Source organism: Anabrus simplex, chromosome 4, assembly GCF_040414725.1.
Source record: "Anabrus simplex isolate iqAnaSimp1 chromosome 4, ASM4041472v1, whole genome shotgun sequence".
NCBI lineage: Eukaryota > Metazoa > Arthropoda > Insecta > Orthoptera > Tettigoniidae > Anabrus > Anabrus simplex.
The window spans coordinates 118,244,658-118,268,861 of NC_090268.1; the positions used below are offsets into that span (position 1 = coordinate 118,244,658).

The following is a 24,204-nucleotide window of genomic DNA, read 5'->3' on the forward strand; positions in this document are numbered from 1 at the left end:
GAAAGGATAGATGAAAGCAAAACCTGGCACAAGTGGAAGTAATGCCAAGACTTTGCTAAGGGCCCCATGATCTCCAATTCATGCTCCCAAGTTGGGAGCACCTCAGTGGGCTGCTTTTTGTCTGAATCTTGTGACGGGCAGGGGATCCCATGGGTGTTAGTCTACCGCCCCCACCCACGGAGGTGCCAAGGTGAGAGGGCTTAAAATTAGGATTCAGAACTATGATGGTAAGAAATATTCAGGTACAATAATTTTCTCACACAGTGAAAAACTTACTTTCCAGAGAATGACCTATGGTTTTTGTGAGCTTGAGTTTCTTCATTTCAATTTTGAACATTGAACCCCAAGAAAGTGTTCAGGGGAAATTAAGGAAATAATACATATCATACTCCATATATTAAAGTGGCCCCATTGCAGTGATCCCATTGGTCGCCGGTAGACAAGGAGGCCTGCTACAAACATACTATTAATATGGATTCATTTGAATTGTGAAATCACTGCTGTCTACAAAATACAGTATTTAAAAATATCAAAGGTACTTGGGAGCAAAGTATGTACAATAACACTTTCAAATTGTAAATACACCACAGGAAATAATCTAGTGTCTCAAACAAGGAGTGCAGATTATTATAAAAGTTTTTACAGGCGCATCTGTGCATGTAGGACTCCGTAGTGTGGTTCATGTGCTCATTAAAACAGTTTGGCTCTCTAGCTAATTTCATTAATTATTCTGGGCAATGGAATGACAAAATGTAATAAATTCAATTTCACATTAGCTCATATTAATGCAGTGAACTAAGAAATGCAGAAGTTGCTTGCAGTCCGGTTTATCGGTCAAAGTTCAGTAGTATGATCCACAGTGGGCTGCTTCGTACCTGAGCCGGGTAGCATAAACAGTTCAGGCATAGGTAGAAATTGAACATCGCAAGTTAGTCCCTTTCTGGACATGCTTTATATCTTGAATTTTAAAGATAAATTTCACCGTTCACATCATAGCAGTGATTGCATTAAGAGGAAGTAAAACTGAGCAACCATCTTCCATTAACACTAATCAGAGGGGGAAGAGAGAGAAATGGAAAAGATAAGACACACTGACAAATTAAGGTATCAGCCAATGAAAGATAATGGCAACAAAAGGCGTGGGAGTGAGACTCCCTAGGCCTTGAAAACCTAATATCGTCAGCGTTGAAAAAGAAAGAATTGACCAACGGAAGCTGGATAGGAAAGATGGCGAGGAACCTAACGAGTGGAAGCAAAGCCAGGCTCAGCTAGGAAAACTGGTCATCAACCTACGCTCCAAGATACAGTCCCTGGTTCCCCTTTCTCACCTTTTTTTGTGGTGGTGGTTATTTTTCAAAGAGGAAGTAAAACTAGGCAACCATCCTCTAACCTTTTGACGAGTGCGCACGGCATATGCCGTGCAATAATGCCACTCGCATCAGAGTATGTATTTGACTGGTAAACAACCTCTGAGGAGTAAGAATTTTGTTAAATTACAATAAACATATTTATTACAACTTTAAGATACCTACTTCAAGACACATGAAGACATTTTGGATCGAGAAAACAAATTTCAAAACTTTTTAAATATATCACCTTCAATAATATCTCTATTCGGTTCATCATATCACTTTTATCCAGAAACTCCATAGCATCACCTGTAATTTACAAAAGAAGAAACATAAGTTATATTTACAAAAACAAACTATTTATAGCTATGAAGAGGACAAACGACTATCCACATCAGCAGCAATCGTAACACTGCTATAACTTGTAGGCTAACTGCGCGCCAAACTCTTACACTGTAGGGATTATACTCATTTCCGTCAGACCACCACTGTACAGAACTAGGATTTGTACAGCGACACTGTTTGAATAACCGAAAAAGTTCCAAAAAATTTACCAAATGTCATTACGGCAATAAACAATAAAGTTCTTAGTACAAGCCTAAAGAGAAATGCCTTGCTGCCTCATATGGGACCAAATGGCAAATGCCGTGCACACTCCATTGACTGTCCTTAGCTGCACTCATTAACGGGTACACACTAATCGGAGAGAAATGGAAGGTATCTCGAAAAATGAGGTATCGGCCAAAGGAAGACATGGGCCACGAAGGGCGTGAAAATGACTCCCTAGGCCTCAAATGCTCTAATACCATCGGAGTTGGAAAAGAAAGTTGACAAAGGGAGGTCAGATAGGATGGATGAAAGTGAGGAGCCTGGCACAAGTCGAAGCAATGCCAGAACTCGGGCTGAGAGCCCCATGGTAACCGACCCATGCTCCCAAGTTGTCCCTAGGGCCCCTTTTAGTCGCCTCTTAAGACAGGCAGGGGATACTGTGGATGTTATTCTACTGCCCCCACACACAGGGGGTAAGAAGAGGGAGAGAAACAGAATAAACTATGACAAACATGGAAATGTGAAAGGACAAGGACAGTCTTTGCAGTTTCACATACTGCCATCTTTGTACAGATCTGCTCTGTCCTCATCTGTAATTATGTACTATAACTAAAGCCCTGCATGGATGCAGATATCCGTGAAATTAGTGCCTTGGTGGATGCTAACTGTTTGGCAGTGTGGATAAATTTACTGATCATTCCTAAATAATGAAGTTAATTATTTCCATTCAGGTATAATCTTACTTTTGCTTGTGGTTTGGCAGACCTTGACATTGTTATCTGAGAATGGTGATGTGTAAAGAGCCTTGAGACCATAAAATCGTAAAATCTGACCTAAGCGTAACTGGCTCCTGTCCACAATTACTGGAAGGAAAGAACCAAACGATTCCAAAGGGAACTGCTCAATACATTGATAGCTGTCGCCAGAGGAAATTCCTCATAATCGTAGGACTGTAGAGGATCTGGTGCCAGATATCAGGCCTGTTGCATTGTTAACAGATATATCAGCTTCAATAGTAAATATTACAAATATCCATGGATAACTATTCGCATATTCGGATGAAGAAAATTTGGATGCGGATAATATTTTGTATATCCGAACAGGGCTCTAGATATAACCTGCCTAGTGACCATTATAGTTAATTATTTTATTTGGTTTTAGCTTTCTCTCTAATGATTTCTTATGACTGTTTGTGCATAATTGCAGGTTTTGTGTGGCTGTGATGCCGTATGGTTGCCAGCTGTTGGAGGAGAGATCCCTGCTGGGGCTTTGCCAGCCGGCGAAAGTGAAGACGGAGAGCCACTCTTCATTGGTCGTGCCAAGCATGAGGGTACAATGACTGTTGGGAAGGTGAGTTCAGTTTCTGCCTATTAAGGTTTTATTTCAGTTCTCAGGTCCTCATACTAAAGTAATTATTTTTGTGGCAAAAGTTATTACTTAAAAGCATCATTGGTTCAGTTTCATGCTATAGAAGCAGTCCCTTGGTCAGTAATACTGTTTTACGCCAGCTTCTGTGCATGTGAGGCACTGTGGGTCGGTTCCACTGATCGTTTTAACTTCATATCCATCCATTCATTCTTAGTCTTCACATTTTGAATCGTGGCCCATGGAGGATTTTGGGTTTTTAATTTTCCATTTCATTTTGTCTCCTTTCGTACCATTAGGGGCCGATGACCTTGATGTTAGGCCCCTTTAAACAACAAGCATCAGTCATCAATCAAAGTTATTACTAACTGATTATTCGTAAGTTTCACTAGGTATTTCGAGATCTGCTAAACTTGCCACTATTTGTCTGTTACAATTCAGCACAGAATTAAAATTTATAACAGTTATGTTTTGCCACTCAAATGATTGAGATTTGTATCACCATTACAGTTATAAGTTTCACTAGAGTTCCTTAATTTGTTAGATATATTTTGGAAATTAAATATTTAAAAAGGTAGGAAAGCTCAGGTAAGACCCCAACTAGAGTATGGTTCCAGTGTATGGGACCCTTACCAGGATTACTTGATTCAAGAATTGGAAAAAAAAAATTAGAAGAAAAGCAGCTCAATTTGTTCTGGGTGTCTTCCGACAAAGTAATACGTTACAAAAATGTTGTAAGTTTAGGCTGGGAAGACTTGGGAGAAAGGAGACGAGCTGCTCAACAAAGTGGTATGTTCTGAGCTGTCAGTGGAGAGATGGTTTGGAATGACATTGGTAGATCAATCAGTTTGAGTGGTGTCTTTAAAAATGGGAAAGATCACAATATGAAGATATTTCCAATTCAAGAAGACAAATTGGGAATACCAGCAAATGTCCTGAAATTGTTCACTCACCTGTCTAAAAGATTTTTTGACATATGTATCATATATAAAAACTCTTCATTCCAGTGGAAATTTTTTTGGTTGCCATTTCCACTGTGTAATAATGTAGTAACACAGCTTTCTAAATGAACATACCACTCTTATTTTTCGCAAATATAATACACTGCACTCAGCACAAACAAGCGGACACTCTCCATACGGAAATTACCAGGCTATGCCTGTCTAAGAACCTCTTACACCACAATAGTACACCATGTAACACCTGTTTTTATGGTCTAGTTGTATGTGATCATCCACCAGGACTGAAAACCAACTCGTATATGTTAAATGGTTTTATGTTTACCAAGCATACGATTGTCAAGTGGAGTAGTGCAGCATTGTAAATTGTGGCTAGTGTCTCATTGTTAACGGTAATGCATGATGGAGCAGAATCATAAAGGGATCTTAAAATCATTCCAACAATACTGATGGGCACTCTCTGACAAAATATACGGAGACTCTTCACAGTTCTCGGATCATTGAGAATTACGAACAATATAACAATATAAGGAGAAAGGAAACTCGCAGTAAAGTAAGAAATTTCCTGTGTGTCTGACTAAATTACTGTTAACTCTGTTACGGATTCAGTGTGATCAATTCCAAATGTGACTGTTAAGTCACCTGTGTGTAAATATACACATTTAATACATAGGATTGTATGAATAAAGTGGGACCAATTTCAACAATTGTGAAGATGAAACCTATTCCTCTGAACTCGTATTATATAATATTGCAAAAATGGGTGCTAGATTTCGTGTAAATCATGCAGTTCATACAATCGATAATGTATTCTATAATTTGCACTTGAAAGAATTTACTTACTGCTCAGTGCTAGGAATTCCTTGTACACATACAACAGTGATAGACTCCAAATCCTTTATAGCATCATAAACTGTTCAAACTTGCAAGTATGATTTTATTTGCATAGATTTAATGAAATCTTGATAATACTTTTTTAGGTCATATCTAGTAAATGAGATTCTACCCCTTTACAATACCTTGATGGATCAGGGGCAGAGGCCCAGTCTCAGGTTCTTACAGCTTCGTAAATAAAATAGTGTGTAGAACTGCAAAAGCAGGTTGTAAGACTTTATCATTTGGGCAAAGGATTGGTAATTTCAAGTAAAGGATGGACTTCATTCAGATACATTCAGTTGTTTGCAAGGCAAATTCAGACATTACCCCCTGTGGGTGGGGGACACAGACGAAAAATTCACTCATGGTATCCCCTACCTGTCGTAAGAGATGACTAAAAGGGGCGACCAAGGGATGCTCAAATTAGAACCATGAAACTACTTGTGATTAATACCACCACGCGGGGAACACCATGGGTTGCTTTTACTTGCGTATAGTACCACTATGTTCGGTACCAAATAGGTTTGTAATTAATAGCAAACGAGTGTGATGGCTTTTACAGTACCTGTGATTCATAGCACTCTATGAGACACCATAGGATGACGGAACCCATGGTTCTGGCTTGCCTATGATTAATACCCACTACATGAAGAACACCATGGGATAGTAAGAGTCCCTGTGGTTAGTACACTTATGTGATGAACACCATAGGTTTGCGTTGCCTGTCAATGGCGCTGCAATGTGCGAAACACCGAAGGTCTGTAATACATATGCGAATTTCATTACCTGTAAGTAGTACCATAATGTGTGGAATACCGCAAGTCTACGCTACTCTTGATTAGTACCGCAACATGACAAATATGATGGTTCTACTTGTGCCCGTTCGCACGTCCACGACAGATTACAAAATGGCGCCGACCGAAGGTATGGGCCTTGTAATCTAAAACAAGCAAGGAATAGTCACCTGCTATGATGTCTCAGAGGGCCATATACTTCTCGGAATGGTCATGTATTCGAGTAAAATGGACAGTGGACGGTTTACAGTATTGTTTTCAAAAAAATAGAAAATACATTATTATTAAATAATCTTCATCTTGAATTTTCACGACATCGAGAGCGGACGCAATTACCGTCATCGGATATTTCTTTTGGAGAAGCAAAGGATTGCATTAGAGAAAAGAAAGAATACAACGATTGAATAAGAATAAAATATAAGTCTTCGCCTGAATTCAAAATCAGTTGAGACGAAAATAAATGTACTGAAGTCGTTACGTAAGAAATTGCGGATACGACGAAGATACGAAGAAAAATAAGAATAAATTTAATTAAGGATAAACGACGTCAGAGAAGAATACTGAAATGGCAGTATATTGCAATATTATCTTCAACATTGTGACTGTCAAGAAGATGATCAAGATGATGTGCTAAATTCAAATGATGGACCGACCTGGGAACAATTCATCTTACCATACGACCTGGAAATGACGAGGAAGGCGACGGGTAACCATCCGACCGAGCCATGACGTAGGAAGGCGACGGGTAACCAGATTGTACTACCAGAACGAAGGAGCGGATGACGTTCCAGATGTCTAACCCGTGACCGAACCGAAGACCCATCTACATCCAATGGGAATGGAACAGCTGGACCAGGGACAACCATGAGCGAGCTAAGTCATTCATAACATTTCATTGCATAATTTTTGGTTTGCTTACACATGTACCTTAGGTATGTGCTGATGGCAATTGTAGACCGATAATATAGCAATGCAAGTGATGATTACCAACAAAATGTGAGATAATTAAGTTCAAAGTTATGATTTAATAATATGGCAATATTTTATGCTATATCGACCTGAACATTTGAAAGAAGCGTGAGGTTTGTAGAGAAATATGAAACAGCTGATTGAAATGACATACTGGGAGATTATAGAGATTTCATTGAAGTAATGTATGAAGTTGACGTCACGTATGGTTGTGCGCGGTGTAGAAAGAAACATGGAATTACGCATTTGTTTGGTTCATAGAAAGGGCATTGAACTTCGTATGTAAGTTATGAGAATATGCGACTTGTAAATTTTATTAAGAATCTGTGTGGTATTTTATCGTAGTCGTCAAGTTGGGAAACGCGATATATTTTTATGGAGGCTACGGTGTTTATGTAAGATTGATGTTGTTATGAGAATATGAAGATGGTAATTAGATGAAAGTTTCGAGTTATGTATTGTGATTTGAGAAGGTTTTACGCGATGCAGGACCTTCGTGTACCTGCAAGTTAAGTTATACCACACTACAAGTGAATTATATGATTTATTTGCGTAAGAGTGCCCACACCGCGGGAGCTACATAAGCCAAGGTACGAACTGGATTTATTAGTATAAATGTATGCTCGTGACGTAATTCTATTTCAGAGTAGATGACTTGTTATGAACATTAGAATTATACGACTTTGAATAGCTGTAGTTAACCAGAAGCATTACGATACCAATATATGAGATTGTTTTCCAAACCTCACAGCTTAGCGCTTCCATGTTAATTGCAAGAAAGTAAAGTAGCTTGCATTGTGGTTGAATGTTATTGAAAGATAACTAATAAAAGGGACATTGAACCTATTAGGGCATGTGTGAGAGAGCCAAAGATTAGGCTAAAGTTAGATAGATAGTTAGATTGGTTAATATTCTCCGTTTTGAACATACATTTCTTTAACGAACTTCAGCTAGGGAAAGGCTAGAGTAGGAGCCGTATTTAACTGGCACTAGGAAAGAATGCCTTAGTTCGTAAGGAGTTTCATGGCACAACGAGATCGTTGCAACAAAATCATGTTTTCGGATTTTATTAAAACCTAACTTAATATACTCAGTTCTATTTTCGTTTCCCTATAGTTCACTCAGAACTACTTGAACGCATTCCAATTAATTCACACTTAATTTATTAATCTATTTGTGATGCATTGCGGCTAGATATTGTATCCAAGTGAGATTGTTTAAATACGACTAAAGAAAGTGAACTTTCGGAATGAGTTAATTGTGTCGATGTTATACTTACATTTCAAGTACGAGGTGGACCTCAGATGTGTCCAGTGATCTGTTGTAAATGAGCAAATATTGAACTTCAACTTCACAAAGGAACTGATCATTTTAAATAATTTAAATACTGGATATTATTTCATTTTATTATACGAGCCAGCGCTGACTCATTTTCATTACGTATTTTCAGTTAATTTGAATAATGCGTTGCTTTATATGAAATTAGTTATTTAATATTTTATTAATAAATATCTAGTTATTTTTCTAATTGCTGGTGTCAAGAGTTCTTTAATTACTGTCTAGATTGTAAGTAAATAATAGCTAAGTAAGATACCATATAATTAAGTATTCATTTAACAGTGGCAAGTTTTCTCAGTCAAACTCTAATTAGGTTGTCGGCGATGATTATCATTATGTTGTGAGTAACGATAGGTATCACCCGTGAGTTGGAATTCTCTTCGACTCACGTAAAGCGAATTCTACAGTAGGATTACATGTCCTATTTGCCATAAGTAAACCCTGAGGTATCCGCTGAGCGACTCCATTTCGTCAAACTAGGCTGCCCAACGACGAGTTAGAAAATGGAGGTATCGGGCAAAGAATGTTTAACCCGGAGCGGTTGCATACTTTTCTAGCGATATGTATCATTGTGAGGGGCCGCTGACTTTGATTTTGAACCCCTTTAGACTATAAGTATTATGTATTCAGTATTGTGCTATAGAAGCAGTCCCTTGGTCAGTAATACTATTGTTCTACACCCGCTTCTGTGCATGTGAGGCACTGTGGGTTGGTTCCACTGATTGTTTCAAATTCATATCCATCCATTCATTCATTCATTCTTTGTCCTCATGTTTGGAACTGTGATCAGTGGAGGTCTTTTGGGCTTTTAATTTGCCATTTCATTTCATCTCATTTCGTACCATTAGGGGCCGATGACTTCAATGTTAGGCCCCTTTAAACAAGCATCATCATTATCAATTCAGACATTATCCCAGCTGACTAATTTTATTTATTTATGATAATGTAATATGAAATGCACTCCTTCTTTTCAGGTTCAAGCAAGTCACAATGTCTGCTACATTCCATATGGAGGCCAAGAACTAGGATTCCCAGAGTACGAAGTTCTTGTTGCAAAGTAAAACTACAGTACTCGAAAAGTTTACTGCACCAGATCAGAGCAGCATATTATATACATAAATGGACTTCAAATTGGTCTGATGTTGGAAATGCACATGTATGATTTAGCTCATGTTGCCAAAGTTTGTATTTTGCACGTCTGTAGCTAACTATTGTGCAGTAAGTACGACAGAACTATTTCTCATGTTGAGTTACTGTCTTCGTGTGAGTTACGAATTTTACGATAGATAAATACTATTGAGAGCACTATATTATGCAAACAGTAGCAGTTGTTATTAAGATAACTTTAAATTGCATTTTAAGACTGTTAAATTAGAAAATATGCAAGAGACACAGCGCAGAGCAATTTATCAATCAAATTTTTTGGTCTTCAGTATCTACCTCCGCCTATTGTGGGATGTGGAAAAATGTTGTAAATAGTGGAAATTAATTTTTTTGGCACTTTATTTCACATTGCTGAAATGTGAAGATAACTATTTTTTGAACAGATGCCTTATATAGTATGTAGAATATATTTTCTTGCATACAGTTCTTAAAATAATGTTGCTACCTTCAAAAGATATAACATATTTATGTAATTTTGCTGTTGCTAAGTATTTAGCCTGCAATATCAAAATAACCAATAAAACTTTGTTTTGATAAAGTATTTCTTTGAATTTATTTCCCATCCTGTTTTAACTCCCTGAAACACTACTCTGCTTCCCTCACATAGTGTCACAAAATTTTCTGATGTCGGTTCCTAAATTTCAGAAAACTGTAAGATAATCTACTTCAATATTGTGTATTCCTGCCTAATATCAGCTCAAAAATTGAGAGATGCCATGCATTCCCTTCTTTCCTGAAATACCCACATCCAACAGTTCAGATATGCGAACTAAATTATATCTTCATTCAATTTTATGGAAGGCATTTCACAAGCTTCGTTGATTGGGCACAATTACAGAATGAAGAATTTCTACCCTTCTGCAGGCATTTCATGATGTCTAAATTCAATAGGTTACTGCAGAAGTCTTAGTTCATTGGGTCTTCTTACAGTAAAATATAAGTACTCAGGGGAGGAACTAAGCTTTACAAAATCAGCTTTACAACACTCAGTAATACACACATCAAAAGTTCTCTGTCTGCTCAGACCAAAGAGTTAGACTAGTTCATTTCTTCTGGGTTGAACAGTGTTTTCTTTACATTCTGTACAGTTTGCAGAAGTTTCAAATATACAGCAGTACTCTTTGTCAAGGTGACTGAAATACCCCTACTCAGAGGTAATCAGTCTCCCAGACAGCTAATCGACTACGAGTAGTTGCTGTTCTTGGCCTTTCTCTCTGGCCCCGTGGAGGGTCATGAAAGGTCTGGAATATGTCAGGTGGCGGTGGGGAATATTCTTTTAAGAGGAAGTACACTTGCCAGGTAGCTGGTGATTGCCAGTACTGTTACGTAACAAGGGTTCATCCTGTATGTTAATGTAGCGACCAATATTATAATCTGTTTATAATGGGCATCAAGAATTGCAGATTTTGTATCCTTACTCTAAATTCATATTGTTCAGGTGTTAATTTCGATAAAATCTTGGGATTTTTCTTAGATTCCAAGGAATAGTTAAGATTTTAGTTAAGTCAAATGAAATTTCATGTCTAGTTTTGCAGGAATGCTTGGCTACAGCTGAAATATCTTGGTGTGACGGATATGTTCTTTAAGGTGGCGATTATTAGTTTAAAAGGAAATTGGACATTTAGTTTTGCCTATGTGGCAGTTACTGCAGCTATATTCAGTGTGGTAGGCTCCAGTGACCTCTAATTCTATTGTCCTTGACTAGTGGCAGATAAAAAGTTAGCTTCCAATGTGGTTTATAGATGGTGCTAGACTTATTTAGTATCTTGCCATAGTATCTTGCCAATTGTCTGTAGCGTTCCTGATGTAGGGAAGTATCGCTATTTTCAGAGGGGTCCATTCCTCCTCGCCTTTGTTCTCCTCTAGGTGACCTTGCCTGTATCCAGTATCACTATGGCCCTATTATTACGGGATTTTTAGAACAGCCTGCCTTAGTGATGGGTGGAGGCAAGTGGTGGTGGTGGTTGTGGTGGTTATTATTTTAAGAGTAAGTACATCTATAAAGGGCATGAAAATGATTCTCCCTAGACTTCGGAAACCTAAAACTAGTGTTGGGCCATCTGAGACCAGCACAGACACTATTCCTCTCTAGAAGTTCAGAGAGATCTCGAGAGCAATTAACCCGCATTGTGTGGTGAGCAGCATTTCGTAGGCCTACACATAGGTCATTTTTGATCTGGCCTACAGGTAGACGAAGCTGAATATTGTTCGTGCCGTGTATGAGAATAGCCAACCACAGGCCTTATCCATTCTGTAAATACGTGTCAAAGAGATGGATAGGATGAGCTGGGTAGACGTAGAAGTTATGAGAAAAGTGGTAAAAGAGGTAGTACAGGAGTTATGCCCGTTCGAGCAATTAAAAAAGATGCTTCAGGAGCAAGTCCAGGAGCACGAAAAGACGAGACAGTGGATCCAGGATTACATGAAAAATACGAAGGCAATAATGAAAGATAGCGAGAAAGATCTGGTGTCACTAAGGGAGAAAATAAAAAATATGGAAGAGGAGGTGGTAAACCTGAAGAAAGAAATAGCAGTTTGCAGACAGGAGCGTAAGAAGAAATCCATATTTATTTACGGGGTGGAGGAAGAAAAGTCAGAATCTAAAGTGGACATTATTTACAAAGTGGTAGATCTCATACAAAATAAAATGAAAATTAATTTCAGTGAGGTCGATATAGACAATGTGGAGAGAGTTGGCAAGGTGGGAGGGTACAGACCCATAACAGTGTCGCTCATATCTTCATTGATGGCAGATATAGTGATAAGGAATGCTGGTAATCTGCAGAGTGAGAAAATTGGAGTGAAGAGGGATTTCGGAAGAGAAGAGAGTAGGAATTTCAAAATTCTAAAACACTTAGTGAAAGCGAAAATCCAGGGGCTGAGAGCGTATATTAGTGGTCAGATACTTGTGGTAAGCGACAGGAATTGGACCCGGAAGTGGACAGTATCGAAACTGAAATCAATGGATGAGAGTTTGAGGCAAGAAGAAAAAAGCAGGGCTGAGAGTTCGAGGCAAGAAGAAACTACCAGGGCTGATGTGAGGCAAGAAGGAAAAAGCAGGGCTGAGAGTTCGAGGCAAGAAGAAACTACCAGGGCTGATGTACATACTGTAAAGGGAGGAACACTGAGTAGATGGGGTTCCTGGGAAGCTATCGTAAAAAGAGCTGAAGAAAAAGGAAATGCAAGGAGGATGGAAGTAGTCAGGAAATTAATGAACGAACTAGTGTCGGAGGTCAGCGCGAGTGAAGAAAGCAGGATGCAGGAAGAGAGGATGGAAGAAGAATCACAGGGAAAGACAAGTGGACAGAATCGGAGCGAGAATAATGGTTTGAGGGAGGAAGCAGAAGTAAGAAGTGCCGTGGTTAAAGGGAGAAGCTTGAGTTTGAAGGAGCTATGGGGTAAAAAGGGAAAAATGGAAGGAGTAATTACGAGAAGTAAAAAGACAAGTAACAGTAGTAAGTAACATGGTTTGCCTGTGTTATGAAATAGATGTCTGTAAGGGGCGGTGTTAAGTATAAGTGATTGTTGTGTCAAAGTTGAAGTGAATGATGGTGGAGTTCAATGGATGGATGATAAGAGAGGTAGCGAGGTTTAGAGGGTATTCATTCAAGTGAAGGTGTCTTTATGTGTATTGAGATCGTATTGGTGAGTGATTTATTAGTTAATGATAAGAGGTATATATGTAAGGATATGTGGTATGGAATTGAAGAGAATGATTGTGGAGTGCGATGGATGGATGGATGGATGGATGGATGGATGGATGGATGGATGGATGGATAAGAGAGGTAGTGAAGCTTAGAGGGTATTTATTCAAGTGAAGAATGATAAGAGGTAGCGAAGTTTAGATGGTACTTACTCAAGTAATGATATCTATATGTGTAGTGTAATTGTTACGAGTTTGGAGATATAAAGGAGGTTGGATGGTATCTACTGGAACTGAAGTGTTAATTATGAAAGGTGATGATGATAGATATATGATAAGAGAGGTGGCGAAGTTTAGATGGTATCTATTCAAGTGATGGGGTCTGTATGTGCACTGTAATGGTTAAAGTAAAGAAGTGATGGTGTCTATAATTGTAATGGTTAAAGTAAAGAAGTGATGGTGTCTGCATGTATATTGTATGATGGATGAATGATAAGAGAGGTAGCGAGGTGATAAGGTGTTTTAAGTGTACTGTAATTGTATGGCACTTATTCATATAATGGTGTCTTGAGATATATAAGATGGATGGATTGTTGAGTTCGAAGGGCATTGTAATGGTTAAAGTAAAGAAGTGATGGTGTCTGCATGTGTATTGTATGATGGATGAATGATAAGAGAGGTAGCGAGGTGATAAGGTGTTTTTAAGTGTACTGTAAGTGTATGGTACTTATTCAAGTAATGATGTCTTGAGATATAAGATGGATGGATTATTGAATTTGAAGGATGGATGAGAAGAGGGGTAGCGTAGTCTAGATGGTATTTATTCAAGTAAAGATGTCTTAATGTGTATTATAATTATAAAGTAAATGAGGACTGGAATTGAAGTGTTAAGTATGAAAGATGATGATGGATGAATGATAAGAGAGGTAGCGAAGTTTAAATGGTATTGGTAAGTGATTTATTAGTTAATGGTAAATCGGCAAGCAAAGTTGGTTTTAGATAATTATTTAATTAGATCAAGCATGGTTGAATAAGATGAGCAGGAACAGACAGGTAGTGCAGTGATAAAGTTGCAACATGAGTAGAATACGTATTAGCAGAATGTGAGTGCAACGGAAGTATGGAATCAGCAACCCCGAGGGAGTCAAGTAGAGGAAATGTAGTAGGAATGGAATGTGCTAAGGTTAGCGTGTATGAGGTCTGTGACATTCATAATACCGCTGAAGCATGGAATCAGCAACCCTGAGAGAGTCAAGTAGAGGAAATGTAGGAGGAATGGAATGTGCAAAGGTTTGTGTGTATACTCAGCAGGGGCATGGTGGCGAATGGATGATAAGAAAGATAGCGAAGTTTAGTGGGTATTTATTCTAGTAAAGGTGTCTTTATGATAAGAGGTAGATATGTAATGATATGTGGCATGGAAATGAAGTGAATGATTGTTGAGTTCGATGGATGGATATTAAGAGAGATAGCAAAGTTTAGAGGGTATTTATTCAAGTGAAGGTGTATTTATGTGTATTGAGATAGTATTGGTGAGTGATTTATGAGTTAATGACAAGAGGTACTAGGATAGAATTAGTATAGATTTAATGTTGTAAGTAATTAGTTATAGGCTTAATTTAGATGTAGGGGGTGCCCTAGCATGTGAGCTGGTCATCCGTCCATGTTAGAGGCAGCTTAACAGATTTAGCTAGGGGTGGAACCTTGCATGGTTGTCTGGTATTCCGCCTGTGTGGGGGTCCACCAAGTTAGTGGTATGAAATTTGGCTTAGGCTGGACATTGTTATTTTTCTTTATAACGGATCAAATGGGTATTATTACTGTAGATCTAAAGAAAAATAATAAATCTAAATCTAAATACGTGTCAACAAGAGACTAGGGTGTTCATTTTTCATTTCTACAGAGGTCTATTTTGATGCAGCATAACAAAGGATATGCATTCTGGCATTGTATGCAGTGGTAAGTACATGAATGAGTAGGCTAAGTACAGAAACTGATGGCTACTTTAGATATACCTAGCTGGATATTAGAGGAATGCATTATTTGAACTCAAGACAAGGCAATATGCGCCTTGCTATATATGCAACCACCATTACACATTAGTGGAACGTGTAATCTAAAATGCTAGAGTTTGCTCCAATTCGTTCGACAGGCAGGTGTACATTGTTACCAGAACCCACATTCAATATTATGACCACTGTTCGTGTTTACAGATATGTTGGTGACAAAGGAAATAATTCCCCACAATGTTCTAGAGTATTTGTTTAATAATTAGGTACTTCGGTATATGACAGTGCAATGTGGAATTGTCTAATTGTACGCGACAACTTTAAGACTATGTCCGAAATGCAAGTCGTGGATATGTTATTTTGAAGAGAAACCGCATAGCATAGCCCGCTGTATTGTTTGTTCCATAGAAGTAAAATATGTTGGCAAAAATACTTCTGGGTTGATCCGGCACTTAAAATCGCATCAATGAAGGGGAATCGCAGAACACGTCTGGGCCGGTCTGCATCACAAGAAGCTACCCTGTCAACAATAATTGCAAAGTATCCAGGTACGTGTACATCCTGTCTAGTTATTAAAAAAAATTATAAGGGTTATTCAGGTACGATGTCCACCTGAAATAACTCAAACTGTTGAAGATACTGACATTCTGTTTTCACTTTCGTTAATGGTATTAAGGAGCTCGTAGTTAAACATGCAGTGCTTTCATAGGCTTTTGACAAAATGTATCAGCACACGTTTCCATATGAGAACTGCTGATTATATACTATCAAGCTTACACTCGTAGTTACTGGGACATTGCACAGCTCGCAGCACAGGAGAATCAGGTCGCGAGAGCCTCGAGATCTATGACGAGAGTCTCGAGCGAGAGTGTTGCCCATCACTACCTAATACAGTTGGGGTTGGAAAAGAAATTGACCAAGGGAGGTGGATTGGTGGTGGTGGTTGTTTTTAAGAGGAAGTACTAGGCAACCATCGTCTATTTAACTCTAATCGTAGAGGAAAAAATGAAAGGGATCAGCCGAACAGACAAGGGCGACAAAAGGCATGAAAATGAGACTCCCTAGGCCTCGAGTGCTCTAATACTAGGCATAGCACTGTAAATTGCTCTAATACTGTCAGGGTTGGAAAAGAACGAGAGTTCACCAAGGGAAGCCGGATAGGATAGATGAAACTAAGGAGCTTGGCACAAGTGGAAACAATGCCAGGACTCGGTTAAAGGCCCGGTGGGCACCAACCCATGCTTCCAAGTTGAGAGCCCCTGGGGCCCCTTTTAGTTGCCTCTTATGACAGGCAGGGCATAACATGGGTATTATACTGCACCCACCCACAGGGGTGCCACCAAGAGCTGTAGACTAAGATTACTGCCAATCAAGTGATCGCACGGAGAGCAACGATTCAGATTACACTGAAAACAGGATTGTTCAGGCTGACTTAAGTTATAATCTTTACAACTGTCGGTATAGAAACTTTTGTGAAATTCCTTGATTTATATCATATTAAAATTGTCTTGCACAGGCAGAGTACTGAAGGGTTTTATATTCTCTTAGAGCTGTAGAAACTGTAAACCATAAAGCATGGTATCAGAGTGGTGATGGTGGTGACTGTTTTAAGAGAGGTACACCTGGGCAACCATCCTCTATATAACGCTAATCAGAGAAAAAAAAAAACCAGAAGGGATCCAACACTTCAAAAAATGAAGTTATCTGTCTAAGAAAGACGAGGGCTATGAAGCATGTGAAATTAAAACTCCCTAGACTTCAAAGACCTAATTCATTGGGGATGGAAAAAGTTGACCAAAGGAGGTTAGAGAGGATAGATGAAAGGGAGTAGCCTAGCGCAATTAAGTGGAAGGAATGCCAGAACTTGGCTAAGGGCCCCATGCCCGCCAACCCACGCTCCGCTCGTAAGTCAGGGAGTCGGGAGCTGATACCATGGATATTATTCTACCAACCCCACTCACATTGGAACATGGTATCACAGAGATGCATCAACCAAGATAACAGCCCCCGGGCCAGATAATACATTAATAAGTACTGACGGCATCACAGGGTGGACTGTAGCAGATGTTGGAAAAACTGCAATGGTAGGTTTAATTTCCATAATATGTTGAAAGAAAACCCAGGACCTGCACTATATTCAAAGTGGCATGTTTCTGACAACAGTGTAATGAGAGAAAGAATATGCAGGACCTGCACCATATTAAAAGTGGAGTGTTTCTGACACAGTGTAACAAGTGTATGGAGTCTTTTCACTGATGAATCAATATTAAAACTCTCAAAACAATGTACAGAAAGAGAGGCAAAATGATTACCATTAGTTATGCGTATATAGAACAAAAATATAATAATTTCGACAGCAGTCATTGACTGCATCAGTGATTCTAGGTATATAATTTAATCTAGTGGTTCTAGCATTAAATTCTTCTGCTGGGCTTCAGGCTGTTTCAGTTTGTTTTTGTAGAAGGCAGTCGAATTTCTTGTTTTTTATGGCTGTGGCTAATAATTCTAATGTACTCTGCAATTCATATGACAGAGCTAAAATATTAGCAGCTATTGCCTGGAATTTTGAAAGGAAAATTTGAGAGGCTATTGAAATTAAGAAACACCAGAATAATATGAATTTAGTGGGAGGATACAAAATCAGTAAATTTTGGATGCCCGTTATACATAGATTACAATATGCAGGTCACAACATGAATATACAGGACGAACCTTCGTTATGTAATAGCACTGGCAGTCCCCCGCTACCTGGCAAGTGACACACAGGTTCAGACCCTCCATGGGGCTTTCGTCAGCCAGAGAAAGAAGGCTTCTTGAAGCTAAGTACAATAACAACTCTCCTATTTCATTAACTGCCTGGGAGACTGATTATCTTGGATCAAGTAGGGATATTTTGGAGTTAAATCATTTTAACCATAACAGTTAATTAGGTCTATGAAAACCTACAACCTGTTTTCCAGTCTTTGACCGGGTCAGGAATGTAATGAATGAAACATATATATAGACTATTATTACAATGGGGTCGCCACTCCCAGGGTAATTTCTTAATGACTGATAAATGCTATGACATGATAATGGAGAGTGTTACTGGAATGAAAGATAAGGAAAACCGGAGTACCCGGAGAAAAACCAGTCCCACCTCCACTTTGTCCAGCACAAATCTCATATTGAGGGACTGGGATTTGAACCACGCTATCCAGCGATGAGAGGCAGACGCGCTGCCATCTGAGCCACGGAGGCTCCTTAATTAGGTCTATATTGACTACAATTTAATCATATATTCATATATATTTAAACACACTTATTCCACCTTGTCATTATATTTAAGTTTGTCATTAACATCCGTACATGTTTTGAGAATCTGCAATTGCCCTCTTCTTCAGTGGTGTAAAATACCAAAATATTCTTGGACTAAGTTACATATAACCTCAAATCCCTAACCTTGCTTCATTAACATAATTTTAGATAAATCTATTAAAAATTTTGATCAAACAATCTACAACTTTCACTGTCTCCTTATGAGATCAAACATCAAATCAATTCTTGTATTCTCATAGACATTACAAAGTCTATAAAGAAATAAAATAAAATTACAAAATGATTCATCAAGTTAAAACTAACAGCTTTCCTGTCTCAAATGTTCATTTACTGACTTATAACATTGTGTGTGTCACCTTGAAGAAAAAAAAACCAACATAATTTTAATCATGGTTGGTTTTTACAAGTGTTTACTTAGAGTAGTAAGTCAGTAAATGAATGGTTGAGGAGGAGGAGGTGGTGGTGGTGATTATTGTTTTAAGAGGTAGTACAACTAGGCAACCATCCTCTATAAAGCAGTAATCAGAGAGAAAAATGGAAGGGGTCTGACAGGCGGGGCTGATTATTGGTTAAAGAGGAAGTACAACTGGGCAAATATCCTCTATATAACTCAAATTAGAGAGAGAATTAAAGGGATGAGACACTGTGAAAAATGAAGGTATCGGCCAAAGAAAGACAAGACCACAAAAGGCGTGACAATGAAAGACTCCCTAGACCTCGACACCTCATACCGTCGGGGTCTTTAAAGAAAAAATAGTTGACCAAGGGAGGTAGGATAGGATAGATGAAAGTGAGGAGCCTGGTAAAAGTGGAAGAAATGCCAGGACTCAGCTAAGGGCCCCGTGGTTGCCAACCCACGTTCCCAAGTTCAGAACCCCTGGGGCCCCTTTTAGTTGCCCCTTAAAGGCAGGCAGTGGATACCATGGGTGTTATCAACTGCCCCACCCACAGGGGCAAAGGGTCAGACACTTTCAAAAATGGTGAGAAAGACAAGGGCCACGAAGGGTGTGAAAATGAAAGACTCCCTATGCCTCGAATGCTCTAATACCTTCGGGGGCAGAAAAGAACAAGAGTTGACCTAGTGAGGTCGAACAGGATAGATGAAGGTGAGGAGCCTGGTACAAGTGGAAGCAATGCAAGGACTCAGCTAAGGGCCTCATGGTCGCCAACCCACGCTCCCAAGTTGAGAGCCTCTGGGGCCAATGAACGGTTGGGACAGGAAAGCTGTTAGTTTTAACTTTTTGACATATCAATATCATTTTATTATATTTCTTTACAGACTTTATAAGGTCAATAAGAATACAAGAACGGATTTGATGTTTGATCTCATAAGTGGTGGTGGTGATTATTTTAAGAGGAAGTACAACTAGGCAACCATCCTCTATATAAGACTAATCAGAGAGAAAAATGGAGGGGATCTGGCACTTCGAAAAATGAAGGTATCGGCCAAAGAAAGAAAGGGCCATGAAGGGCATGAAAATGAAAGACTCCCTAGGCCTCGAGTGCTCTAATACCTTCGGGGTTGGAAAAGAACAAGAGTTGACCAAGTGAGGTCGAACAGGATAGATGAAGGTGAGGAGCCTGGTACAAGTGGAAGCGATGCAAGGACTCAGCTAAGGGCCCCCGTGGTCGCCAACCCACGCTCCAAAGTACAGAGCCCCTGGGGCCCCTACTACGACAGGCAGGGGATACTGTGGGTGTTATTTTACCGCCCCCACCCACAGACAGATTGATCTCATAAGGTGAGACGGTAGTTTTTGATTAGTTAATCAAAATTTGCAACAGTTTTATAGATACCGGTATCTAAATTTACATTGATGAAGCAACGTTAGGGATTTGAGGTTATATGTAAAAAGTCCAAGAATATTTTGGTGATTTACGTTGCTGAAATGAATGCTTTTAGTGTCAGGAGTGTCCAAGAACATGTTCGGTTCACCAGCTGCAGGTATTTTGACTTGACGCCGGTAGGCGACCTGCGCATCGTGATGAGGATGACAACACACACACACACAGCCCCATGCCAGCGAAATTAACCAGTGATGGTTAAAATTCTCCATCCTGCCAGGAATCGAACTTGGAATCCCTGTGACCAAAGACCAGCACGCTAACCATTTAGCCATGGAGCCGGACCGTTACCTACGTTATCATACAAGGCCTTGAAATAGAGCCCGTAAAACGCTATCGAAGTGGTCACATTGAAGTTCAATACCGGGCCGCTAGGATCGCTTTTTTGCCCCCTGCTAGCAGGTTCGCGCCTTGAAACGTTTCTATTAAAGCTACATATTCTCTTTGCTATTAAATGAGTTGGTTGTGAACATTGAACTGTAGGTTGTGAATGGGTGATCAATTATGACAGCAACATTGGGCATGGACACCTATTGGATGGGTGACCATCCACCCGATGTTGCTCCCCTCTCTCCGTTGGCCTCTAGTAAGAGTACCAACGACCCCACCAACCTCTGCCCTACTAAGGGCACCTTTTCACCCCGCCAGGGGCCTAGGCCATATCCTGGTCAGTTTGATCCCCCACACGAACTCCACCTTCCAAACCCGTTATGTTTCTACCATCTTTGATCTATGAAATAGCACTCAAGGCCTGAAATAGCGGCCGATGGGCTATAACCACTCACTGGTCCCCCGGGACCTATGAGAATAGTGGCTAGTAATGGGTGTATTCGTCTGATGTTAAGCACTTGCAATTCCAGTCATAGTTTATTCACGAGAAATTGAAGGTAGTGGGATTTCGTTTCACAAGATTTCCGTGGATGTTCACTGGTGGAAACATTATGCAGAGGAAGCATTACGCATGAGATACGACTTCGAGCTGAAAAAACTTTGCCTCTGCTCCTAAGTTTTGATCCCAGTTACGACATAAAATTCGTGCGATCCCAAAATTTGTCACTGTACTTTTTTGTAATCAATGCTACCGTGACCGGCGATCATTTGAAAGGCCTCTTCACACACATAAATCTTCAATTATTAAACCGGTAAGGAAACTAACCTGAAAAGTAATTCGCCAATGTAGCAAGAGCGAAAATATTGTAGTTTCTCCTCTGTTGAGAAGTATGGAGCTGGTTTGTCCCGACAGCATAAAGACAGAGACAGTTTAAAATAAAGCATTTGTTTTATGGAGCATTTTATGAAATGGTTCGTTGCGCATGACGTCTTCAGCTACCTAAGACGCAAAGCGGGATACGATGACACTATGGACGCAAGGTCTACCTTAACGCAATCGAAACAACGCTCCGTGTTAAGATAATTTTGATTTCTATCCTGTTATGTGTTTGTAGTGGTTGGTATCATGACAGCCCTCCCTTAAGTTTTGTTTCAAAAACAGATGACAGTCGTGAAGTGCAAGTGCGTGTGTTTCTATGTTCCAGTGGAAGTGCTTTTGTCAAGAATGGTGTTAGGAAATATTTCTGTACAATAAATTATTTTCCTTATAGATTAAGCTCCAAATTTATTATTACGGAACATTTTCTGGCGACCGTGGCAGGACATAGTTAAGATGGAGGAGCTTAAACAGTATAATAAGGAAAGATCACAAATACGTAGACTGTTTACGAGAGCACATGGCGAGTTTCAAACAAAAATATCTGAAGCAATCGTAGATGCGGAAGAAATGTTGACATACTTCCGTATTTTAGAAGATAAGGCAATGCGGATGTTATCTTTGGATGAAAAGATTCAAGCACTTAGGGGTGTCGAAGAAACGACAGAAGAAGACGACGCCAAGGAATTCGACACGGCAGAAACGTACCGCGAGAAGTGGCTACAAGGTAAGGTCAGGTTCGAAAGTAATTTTCAAGTGAATTTATCTGTTGGTGGAGGTGAAGCCTTAGCGAGTGAGATCGAGATGACGAAGAAAAGGAATTTCAGTTTACCCAAGCTACAGCTTAAACAGTTCGACGGAGATATAAAAAACTGGATTGGTTTTTGGGGACAGTTTAAGAAAATAAACGACGATAGTGATATCGACCCGGAAGATAAATTTCAGTATCTTCTACAGGCTACTGTTCCAGGTTCGGTGGCCAGGGAGCTAGTTGAGAGTTTCCCTCCGTCCGGAGCGAACTATCAAAAAGCAATAGATCACCTGAAATCCAGGTATGCGAGGGAAGAATTACTTATAGAAGTATATGTCCGAGAACTTCTAAATCTTGTTCTGCTTCAAGCTACCGAAGGTAGTACCCTTAGTATTGGAAGCCTCTATGATAAATTAGAAACACAACTGAGAGCTTTGGAATCTTTAGGAGTCACTAGTGATAAGTATGCAGCAATGCTGTATCCTTTGGTGGAGTCTGCATTACCAGAAGAAGTTATGAAGGCATGGGAGAGAGTTCGTGTATCTCATATATCAGAAAATGATCACGATCATCACCTAAACAAGTTCTTACTGTTTATAAAACAAGAAGTGGAGAGCGAAGAACGTTTGTCACTTGCTCGCTCTAGTTTTATTGTGAAGAGGGATGACTTATTATGCAAGGCAGGTAAACAAGAGAGACTTCCCACTGCTGCTGCTTTGTACTCAGGTGAGGGTCAGAAAACTGAAACAGGTTGTATCTGGTGTAACAAGAGTTCCCATAGATCTGCTGATTGTTTTAAAGTGAGGAATCTTCAGAATGGAGAGAAGAAGGATATTTTGAAGAAAAGGGGTGCTTGCTTTCGTTGTTTAAGGAAGGGGCATAACTCGAGCAAATGTAAAGCATTTGTGAAGTGTATGATTTGCTTAAAAAGGGATCATTGTGCTATCTTATGCCCTGATTTAGTTACTAAGAAAGAGGAGAGGGAAAGTTCAAAGGGAAAGGATAATCAAAATAATCAAAACACTGAGACTTTAACTGCCTATCAAAATGCAGAGACGCTATTACAGACTCTTGTTGTGAAGGTTTCTGGTAGTGAAGGACAGGTCAAGCTTGCACGAATTTTATTAGATTCTGGGTCACAAATGTCTTACATAACCAAAGAAAGCGCTAGGAAGTTAGGACTACAAAAACTGGGAAAGGAAGTGATGTCTCATTGTTTGTTTGGAGGTGTAGAAACTAGCAAAGAGACCCATAATGTTTATGATGTAACACTACAAGCACTAAAAGGGGATTTCAAATGCACAGTCTCGGTGCTTGATAAGAAGAAAATATGTGGTTATGTTCCAAGGTTAGAAACACAACATGTTTACCCTGTTCTTGCAACTAGAAACATTCAGTTAACAAATGTTGGGGTCAATGTTCCAGAGGTGCATTTGTTGCTTGGAGCAGATGTTTTGGGGAAGCTGCTTACAGGAGTTCTGATTAAGCTGGATGAAAATATGTATGCACTGGAAACCAGGTTAGGTTGGACAGTGATTGGTCAGCGAGATCTGGCTAAGGGCAATCAGTCACTAGTCAGTCTCACTTGTGGTAAAGCAATGGATATATCAGACTTGTGGAAGTTAGAAACTATTGGCATAAAGGACCCTGCAGAGTCTCAGTCAAAGAAAGAGATGGAAGAGGAAGTCGTGAAACACTTCAATGAAACTGTAAGGATGAATGAAGAAGGGAGATACGAGGTTCGTCTCCCCTGGAAGGATGGCCATTCAGAATTGTTGGATAACAGGAAGTTGGCTGAGAAGAGGTTGGAAGCAGTCACTAGAAGATTGGTAAACTTGGACAAGCTTAAAGATTATGATGATGTGATTCAGGAGTGGATAGAATGTGGAATTGTGGAGACTGTAAATGAGAATGACGAGGCGTCAGGCCACTATTTACCGCACAGAGCAGTAATTAAGGAATCAAGTTTAACTACCAAAATTAGACCCGTGTTTGATGCCTCGGCAAAGGACAGACATGGCAATTCGCTGAATAAATGCTTAGAGAAGGGACCAAATCTAATCGAGAT

The 24,204-nt window shown here is 39.5% G+C and overlaps 2 protein-coding genes across 5 annotated transcripts in view; both read left to right on the top strand.

Annotated features, from left to right (window-relative positions):
• Positions 1–9,904, top strand: part of LOC136871676 (uncharacterized) — a 55,541-nt gene extending 45,637 nt beyond the window's left edge. For all 4 annotated transcript variants that reach the window (XM_067145170.2, XM_067145172.2, XM_068227185.1 and 1 more), the window contains 2 exons: positions 3,105–3,248; positions 9,174–9,904. In XM_067145170.2, coding sequence (XP_067001271.2) covers positions 3,105–3,248; positions 9,174–9,260 — 231 coding nt within the window. In that variant the 3' untranslated portion in view covers positions 9,261–9,904. The remainder of the gene's footprint in view (positions 1–3,104; positions 3,249–9,173) is intronic.
• Positions 9,905–14,164: 4,260 nt separating this feature from the next.
• Positions 14,165–24,204, top strand: part of LOC136871677 (natterin-4) — an 87,278-nt gene continuing 77,238 nt past the window's right edge. Inside the window, exon 1 of the mRNA XM_068227186.1 lies at positions 14,165–14,538. The gene's annotated coding sequence lies outside the window, so the exon portion shown is untranslated. The remainder of the gene's footprint in view (positions 14,539–24,204) is intronic.